The sequence below is a fragment of the Galeopterus variegatus genome, unplaced genomic scaffold (genome assembly GCF_000696425.1).
Source record: "Galeopterus variegatus unplaced genomic scaffold, G_variegatus-3.0.2 Scaffold2007, whole genome shotgun sequence".
NCBI classification, from domain to species: domain Eukaryota; kingdom Metazoa; phylum Chordata; class Mammalia; order Dermoptera; family Cynocephalidae; genus Galeopterus; species Galeopterus variegatus.
Genome location: NW_007728118.1, coordinates 41312 through 51251, shown reverse-complemented (window position 1 = coordinate 51251; position 9940 = coordinate 41312). Strand labels below are relative to the sequence as shown.

The window sequence follows — 9940 nt, the reverse complement described above, 5'->3', positions numbered from 1 at the left end:
AACCAATAAGCATAGACCAGCTTTGATAACAGCCTTATTAAACTCAGATTTAATTATAACTTTTATTATTATTACTTATTTTTAGTATTAGTCAAAAGTTTAATTTTAAATGTGTATCTGTGACTGCTATTTGCAGCTTCCTTCTTTTTTTAGTGTTTCATTCCCTCCTGAGATCATAATATTATCTGGGAAAATTCAGAATAAGACATGTAACACTTCCTTTACTTATATAATTTAAGGACTCTCCATTTCTTAAAGCAGAGAAACTTTTTTGCCTGCAGACCAGTAAGAAAGATATATCGCACTGTGACTCAGAACTCACATACCTACACATAAATGCAACCTAGGTTTACCCTTACTATACATGTGATCTACTCTGACATTTTCTATTCCATTTCATTTTGTTTTTAAATTCAGGCTGTGGCCTGCCTTGGGTTGAATGACCCTCCAAAACTTAATCCCCACTGTAACTGTTGAGAGTGAGAAATCCTATTAGGGTAATTGAAAGGTGGGGCTTGAAGAGATGATCAGATTGTAGGACCATGTCATAGTAAATGGATTAAAAATGGTAGTCATAACTGTGGTTTGGAAGGCTTTAAAAGGAGAGTGAATGAGGAGGTTGTGTCTCTCTCTGCTCTGCCATTTTGCAGTGTGATACTGTGCCTCATCACTGTCACCACCACTAAGGACTTCACCAAATTTCTTCCCTGGACTTTGGACTTACCAGCCTCTGAAACTGTAAGCAATAAATTTCGTTCTTTTTATAAAATACCAAGGTTCAGGTATTCTGTTATAAGCAACAGAAATGGACTAATACATGGACTTACTAAGTTGATTTCACTCCCACTAATAGATTGAGATCCATAAACACTCTCCTAATGCAGTGGTTCTCAAACTTGAGAATAAGAGAAAATAGTCTGAGATGTTTATTAAAAATTCAAATTTCCAAGACCCACGCCCCAAAATTCGTGTTCAAAAGGGCCAAGACGGGGCACAGAAACCTGTACTTTAAACCAAAATCCCAGGAGATTTGATATAGGTGGCCTTCAGAATACACTTTATGAAACACTGCCTTGCAGGAATGGCTCTCAGTCACAGTACACATCAGAACTCTGTCTAGAACTAGACATACAAGTGCATAGGCACAACCCCACACCTACAGATTTAGAAATTCCCAGGGCAGGATCTATATACACCAGTAATTCTGAAGTGAACCTCTCATGAAGAACTACCATCTTATGAGAGTATTCCAGAGTGTATGTGCAGAAAAAATGGAATACTATCTTTTTTTTAATTAGGATCTAAAAATTCTCTGAGACTATATTCTAGAATTACAGATTTTACACATCTAAGTCTATAATGTTTCCATTTTTTCCCTTCTTTATCAAAGTCAGTGCTGCCTACCAATGAACCAGCCTCCTCTTGTTGAGTTTTTTATAATTAGTAAAAGAGAAAATGGGTAGAAACTGAAATTCTCTATTTTACCTTTACTAATTAAAGTATTTTAACACAACATACTGATTTCTTTAAAGTCAATTATTTCATTCAACAAGTATTTATTGAGTATTGAAATGTATTGCTCATTATATTCATCAATTATAATTAGTAAAAGAGAAAATGGGTAGAAACTGAAATTCTCTATTTTACCTTTACTAATTAAAGTATTTTAACACAACATACCGATTTCTTTAAAGTCAATTATTTCATTCAACAAGTATTTATTGAGTATTGAAATGTATTGCTCTGGGTGGGATAAGAACCTTTAAAATTTATTTTTAGTTCTGCCAATTACTAATTCATAGGCTATAAATGCCTCTAATGTTGGATTCACTAGGTAACCTATGAAAACAAATAGAAATCAGGGAGAATTGTGGACATTCCTTCCATGAAATGTAAAGATGGATATCAACTAACCCAGAGAAAATATTTTCCATTAGGACAAGTTAAGGAAAGAAGGCTCACACGTAGTTATCAATTAAAGGGTTTTACTCTTAGCTCTGTGGATCAATAGCTCTTTCTTAGTCAAGTCACTTATTTTCTTTGCACCTCTGTTGCCTTATTTATAAAAAAAGAAATAATAGCTGCCCACACTAGGTCAGAGGTCATTTTGTAAGATACTAATGAGATAGGTGAAGATGACATGAAAACTATCAGAAGATATTTAAAGGTATGTCTACTATTAAAATACTGTTCAATTATTTATAATGAATACATTTCTACAGTCTTTGACATCATGTCATCCTTACAATATCCCCACCAAGAATGAATACATATTGACCAGTTTCACAGTTAGCAAAGAACGTCATAAGGCTGACTTTCTTTGGATCAAGTAACTAGAAAGCAGCAAAAATAGAAACAAGCTCTATGTGATTCCTAATATACTGCTCTTTCAACTACACTATGCTGGCCCTTTTTCATATGGTTTTAATCACTAGTTTAATCTACAGTAGATGTGAATTAGAGTATCTTAAAAATATTTAAGAGCATTAAAGCACCCATGAAATCCACTATATGAATCCAATATTTATAAACTATTGGTAAACCAGCTTTCAGAATTATTTATGAATATACCTTCCTGAACATACAAAATATATATATATATTTTTTTCTGAATATAAAGAAAAACATTCATCAACCTGTTAACAATTACATTACATGATATAATAAATGCAAGAAATAAGTCCTGGAAGTATGTTAAGACTTTGCAAGTAAAACATGTAACTTTAAGAACAATATACATATATGACAAGACAGAAAAACTGCATAAAGGTAGATCATAAAAACAAAGAATAAAGTGGCACATATGACTGGACGATGGTGTTTGATACTAACAATAAAGTAACCATCAATGTTTATTAGGTTAGTGACTTTTTACATATTAATTACAAAACAAAAAGTGTCAGAAGGAAAAAAAGTAAAGCATTTCAAGACAACTCTGGCACAATTTAGTTTAATTCTATTCCAGTGAAAGATTTAAATAAATTTTAAATGGAAGTAGGATTTAACATGTATCTTTAATCACAGTGTATAATTTATACAGATTTATTTGATGATCACTCTGATTTCATACTTTTACTATTAAGACATTTCAATTCCCAAAAGAAAAAGTGATAAATTACTGACCAGATTTTTCTTTTGTTTGGGTAGATTAACTGGTTCAAAAACAGAGATAACATTTCCATAGGATGCTGCAATCTTTTAAAAAGAAAAAAGAAAGAAAACTCATTATGGATAGGTTAACTTAGTTATGGATCAAAAGAAATGAAGAGTATAATTTTAAATATGCTCACACACAATTTCATTCATCAATACTTGAGAATGTCAGTTTTGAAGATCATCACATCTGGATTAGAATCTTAACACTGCCACTTCCCCTATAACTAGCAAGTTAATCTCTTCAAACCTTAGTTTCCCTATCTGTGTTTATAATATGTATATATATGTATATGTATGTATTATAATACCATCTTCCTATTATTATTTTGAGGACTGAAATAATATTGTAAAACACCTAGCATATAATAAATGATATATTACATGAATAGTAAATGTTAATTCTTTTTCTTACAGAAGAAAACATATCAATGTATTCCTTGTCAAGTACAGAATTTTACATGATTTAAAAATCGGTTTCGGGGTTATTGATCCTCAATGTTTACAATTTTGTCAGCGTATATTTAACGTTTTAAAAGTAAAACTTAGATCTATTCCTTTGTGAACTCCCCGAATATACTTTTTAAAATATTCTAATTTATTTACTGCAATGGTTCGAATGTCCCCCCAAGCTCATTTTGGAGCTTAATCCTCAATATGGTATTTGAAAAGTGGGGCCTTTAAGGGGTAATTAGATCATGAGAAGTATGTACTCATAAATGGATTAATACATTCATGGACTTATGAGTTAATGGGTTATCAGGAAGTAGACTGGGTGCTTAAGGAGAGGAAGAAAGCATGTGGAAATTCACTCTTGATAGCCCTCGCTGTCTGACATCCTGCATATTGCCACAGGACTCTGCAGAGAGTCTCCACCAAGAAAAAGTGCATTCTCAACAGATGTATTCCCTGGACCATGGACTTCCTAGCCTCCAAACTGTAAGAAATACATTTTGTTTTTTCATAAATGACCCAGTTTCAGGTATTCTATTATAAACAATGGAAAAGGAATTCCTCAACAGATGTATTCCCTGGACCATGGACTTCCTAGCCTCCAAACTGTAAGAAATACGTTTTGTTTTTTCATAAATGACCCAGTTTCAGGTATTCTATTATAAACAATGGAAAAGGAATTAATATAATTATCTTTAAATTTACTCTTTAAATCAACATTTCCTGGCTCTGTCTTATAAAGTAGCTACTTCTATAGTTTGAGGAAGTCCTATCTGAAAAACATCAAAATATCAGAAATCAGATAGATACACAGATAGATAAAATGAACAAATCAGGGATTAAAAAAAAAGAACATATTATCTAGTAACATGGGGGTAAGAAATGAGGATATAAACATATATGGGGGGGAAACTTCCAATGGCTATTTTAAGTATTCTGAGTTCTTAGGATGTAGAAATCACCTGCACTGAGTTGATTTTGGAGGAAGTGTTTAATTCTGAACTTTTAGATATGTGTAGGATTTCAAAAGACTTAAGTTTTCAATTTTAGAAATCGAGCATAGTATAAACACAGGTGTAAAGATTAAAAGAGGTAATGTATGTTTTGAGGTGACTGATCACCATCCTGGCTAGAAGAAAGTATTCCTTATAGCAGAATAATGGAGATGAGACTAAAAAGGCAGGTTTGAGCCAGGTTGTACAAGGCCTCAATCCAAAGTGAACAATTTGAACTTTTCCAAGGAAATGGGAAGCAAACAATATTCTGAAGCTGACAAATAACAAGATTAAAAAAAAGAAAAAAATAATAAATAACAATATAAATGCAGATGGATTTTCTCAGGAAAATTAATGTGATAGTAGTATAAAGAAAAAATGATAATGATAGAATACTGGTGCCTATGGTGTCCAGTAGCATTTCATTCTTAAAGGCAAACAGTCAGAAGTCCCCAGGTACCAGAACTTGCAAATTTTCTTCCTGATACTTTAAGGAAACTTTTGATAATACTGATATCCATAAACAAAGGAAATATGCCTTTTATTAGAATGATTATGAAACTAAATGACTTCTTTATTCTAACATGGACTGTCACAAAGTCTATCACAAAAATATAGCTCTCATTAGAAATTATTAAATTAGATTTCCAACATTAACCAGTTACATGTGAGTCTGGACGGTATAAGAAAGTTTTATAAAGATCATTTTGGTAGTATAGTGAGAAGTTAAAAAAAAAAGCCTAGATGAGAGGGAGAGAGGGAGAGAGGGAGGGAGGGAAGGAGGGAGAGAGGAGGGGGGGAGAGGGAGGGGGAGAGGTAGAGAGGGAGGGAGAGGGGGGAAGAGGGAGGGGGAGAGGGGGAGGAGGGGGGGAGAGAGAGAGAGAGAGAGGGAGGGAGGGAGGAAGAGAGAGAGATTGGGAGAGAACTGAGAGAAAGAGAGTAACTCTGTTACAGGACACAGAAGTAACAAAACAGTAGTCCAACTAAAAGATAACGACTGCAACAATCAAAACTCCTTTTACCATGAGTATCTTTTGTTTGTCTGTTTTGGCAGCTAGCTGGTAAGGGGATCCAAACCCTTGACGCTGGTGTTAATAGCACCATGCTCTCCCAAGGAAGCTAACCAGCCAACCCCAACCCCCAGAGTATCTTTAAACTAAAGTCATAAGCAGTAACTTTTCATGCTGGCAGGCTTATCAGAAAAGAGAAGCAGAATTTTTAAAAAAGAAAAAGATTGTGTCCATGGACTCTTATATGACCATTTTGATGCCTCACACAAAATATTCTAATGTAATCACATAGTAAATATTTAAATATCTAGCAAAAAAAAAAATCAATTTCCAAATTCAGCCTAGTCTGGCTACAATTTTTCATAGGCCCGACCATCTATGCCTATATAGTGCTATTTTAAGCTACATACTATGCTACCTACTAAGTATGACTCTCCCATTCTGGTACTACACAGAACTATATTTAACCTGATCTAGAATTGTATACCTTGTTTCTTTTGTTTTTGTTGCTGCTATTTTACTTTCCAGGTTTTTCATATGCAAAGAAAAGTCCAGATAACATTTTTCATTTTTCTCATAGACAAATATCTTTCTCAACTGATATAGAGGATTATGCTATATTTTAAAATTGAATAAGAACATAATTCTCAACACTCCCTAAAATGCATTTAAAGAGCCAAAGAAATTTGTAGCTACATTGTCCTTGAAACAAAGCAAGTCTCTATTTCAAAAGGAAATACATGCTTCAAAGATTATCCTGACAAAAACCGTATTAAAAATTTTTTGTATTTTACCACAAGATTACAAACCTTGCCTTGTTGCAATGAACAGTCTACACATCCCACTTGAATATTTCCATGTTTAACTCCTGGGATTATCTGTAATCTTTCAAAATCACTTCCTAGTATTACAATGTCGCATCCAGATGCATAAGCCTAAAAAAATAAAATAAAATGACAAGGTGTCAAGAAAACATTATCATACAGAAAACTAGCATTGCATTAATTTTTTTTTTTTGGTGACTAACAGACCAATTTTAAACATTTTCTTTAAAAACCTATATTTGGAATTATTTCCCTTGCTTTCCATATACAGCCCATCAGCAAATTCTGTCAGTCCTATCTGCAAAACATATACCAACTCTGTCCATTTCTTGCATCTCCACTGAATGCTACTGCCCTTGTCTAAGCCATCATCATTTCTCTCCTGTAGTAGTGTTAATAGTCTAACTGCTTCCATTCTTGCCTCCCTCTAATTCATTTCCACACAAAGACAAGAGTGACCTTTTATTTCATTTCTGTTTTTTTGACAGCTGGCCCAGAAAGGGATCAAACTTTGGACCTTGGTATTATAAGCACCACACTCTAACCAACTGACTTAACTGGCCAGCCAAGGGGTGACCTTTAAAAAATGTTCATTGTACCAAGTAATTTTCCCTGCTTAAATCTCATCAATAGTTTCCCACTGCACTTAGAATAAAATCTCAACTCCTTACCATAGTCAATACTCTAAATGATTGTCCTTCTACAAACCCACCTACTCTACTCTTTCCTTCTTTCCTTCCCTAATTGGCTCCTGTCCCTATACTGCCCTTCTCTCTGGTCCCTTTTCCATCTCATGGTGGTTTATTTGCCTTTTCTCTCTCTGGTTTTTGTCTAGCTATCTTCTTTTCAACATTCTGGTCTCAGTTTTCAACCATTCTCTCTCCGATTACTTTCCATCATATTACTGTTTTTTCATAGCATATATCACAATTTGTAAATGTCTTGTTAATTGTCCATTTCCATATCTATATGTTAAATTCCAAGAAGGCAGTTTATCTCATTCTCTGCTTTATCCCCCAACCAACTCTAAAAGAAGGGTTTAGAACATAGCTAGTGCTTTATAAATACCTATGGAATAAATGAAGTATATAATTTCACAAAAAAACAGCCACCATAGCCAAACAAATAAAAAGGTACAGAGTTCAAGGTTTATTGGCAAGCATTTTATACCTCTTTTTAAATTTTACAAAAATTAGCAGAACTCTTCCAACCAGAATTCTCTTTCTGTGTCCTTTTCCCTGCCACTTTGATCACAGGAGTTTCTTTCATAAGAAGGCACATGGTTGTCCTAAGATTCACATGTTATAACACGTTAACATCAACCACAAACTATTTTCCATCCTAAGTTCTTACAGTTTTAGTAATTCTTTACTTTCTCATCACTTTTGCACATGCATATATAAACTAATACAAAAAATCATACTTCATATATACTTTATCTCAATTCCCACCAAAGCCAAAATGGCTCTCTATAAGCTATCAAACATGTTAAAAACATGTTCATGCTTGCCTGAAATTATTCCTAAAAGGAGTTAGGAATAATCAAGTATGGTTCCATTAGTATCATATATTGGAAAAAATTGGCTCAGTTAAACAAAACAAAATATAACAAATCTCATGACGGTCTGCTCTCCTATATATATATATATATATATATATATATAATCCACGATAGGATCATAATGCTTGTCACAAGTCTATTAGCAAGAATAAATTCTAAAAACAAATTTATCTTAAGAGTTTTCTTTCCTAATACTTAAATATCTTAGAAACTGATTTTCTCCTCAATATTATTAAATTTTTATGAAATACTGATTGTCATATTTCCCAAAATATCACGTTGGTTTCCATTAACTGGAATTAAAAACCCATGTCTTCATAACTTAATCTTTCTTTCATTATACCTGAAATTACCTACCTAATAATGCAAATATTTTTGTCAAACATGATTTAAAATTTTTCCACATCAATTCTATATTAATCCTGAAGTATCTCACAAATAACTGTTTAATACAAGTATTACATTTGTAGAGTTGAGAAATGCAAAGTTATCCTCAAATAAACAGTTTTATTGAGGGGAAGACACCAACTCAACACAATTAACGCTTCATCATTCAAAGACTTATCCGGTTCTGAATTACCCTGTCCTTTTGCTGCTGCTGCATTATACTATCACTGCCTGTCATTTGACTCCTCAGCAACAGTACTAGAAGTTGCAAAGCTGTCTCTCTCTTGTTCTGGTAAGCTTTAAATCAAATGAAATTATTGATCTTCACATGGAATGTAAAAAACTGAGGTAAAATTGAGGATATATATATTTTTCGCCCTTATTCAGTCCTCACTTTCTTCCAATTAATGGCAACAAACTACTAGATAGCAAAAAAAAAAAAAAGATATAACCAACTGTAATCCACACCTCACGAGCTGATATTATGTGGAGGGCTTATAAAAAAAGACCCTGGTTTCCTTGACCATAGAATTTTTAATTTTATGGTTTATTTGATTATGTAATTAAATACAGTCACCCTCCCGTATCCTCAGGGGATTAGTTCTAGACCCCCAAAAGTGTCTTGCCCCCAGACTACTCTTTGAGAATCACTACTACATATCAATTAAAAATGTGCAGAACATGGATGAATCTCACAATGCTAAACTAACAAAATCAAGACACAAAACTATACATATTTTGATTCCATTTAATCAGTATCAAAAAACAACAAAATTAGTCTTGGGTGACAGAAATCAGGATAGTGGTTACACTCAGAGATACTGCTTGGGAGGGTACACAAAAGGGCGCTCTTGGGGTGCTGTAATATTCTATTTATCTGGGTGATCATTTCACAGGGGGTTCACATTGTGAAAATTCAGTGAAGATATACCTTATGATTTGCACCCTTTAATGGAAGTATGCTCTTCTTCAGTAAAAACTTAAGAGAAGTCTCTCAAAATCAAAGTCATATTTATTATTTTTATTATCTTAATGTTCATAGCTCTCCTTTTCCTAAAGTGGAAAGTACAGTTGTGCATCAAGTTTTAAAATATCATCCAAATAAGTTAGGGAAAAAAAAAAAGCCACCTTACTTAAAATGTAACAGTATAAAGGTTTCATAAGGGGCTACTGAAAATACATCATTAAATTTCTTTCCAGCTATACCTCTGTACTTAATGCTGAAAGCAGGGCATTAAATGTGAATCATACTGAAAAAGGCAATTTTCAACTATTTAACAGATTGAACAACATAAAACAAATAAGGCAAAATGAATATTTGCTTTGTTACACAGCTAAACACAAAAACTCCATGCCATTAAGTGCCTAGCTCTAGTCCCCCTTTGGCTTCACCTTACCGCAGAAATAGGATAGTACAGGGCCGGCCCGGTGGCGCACTGCTACAGTGCGCCGCTTGGGAGCGCGGCGGCGCTCCCTCCGAGGGTTCAGATCCCACATACAGACCGGCCGCTCACTGGCTGAGCGAGGTGCGGGCGCAACACCGAGGGTTGCAATCCC

At 33.8% G+C, this 9940-nt stretch overlaps 1 protein-coding gene across 1 annotated transcript in view; it reads right to left on the bottom strand.

Moving 5' to 3' along the window:
* The window catches only part of DMXL1 (Dmx-like 1), a 151266-nt gene that overhangs the window by 128678 nt on the left and 12648 nt on the right, over positions 1-9940 (bottom strand). Inside the window, exons 3-4 of the mRNA XM_008580049.1 lie at positions 6421-6546; positions 3124-3195 (exon numbers count right to left, since the gene is read on the bottom strand). Coding sequence (XP_008578271.1) covers positions 3124-3195; positions 6421-6546 — 198 coding nt within the window. The remainder of the gene's footprint in view (positions 1-3123; positions 3196-6420; positions 6547-9940) is intronic.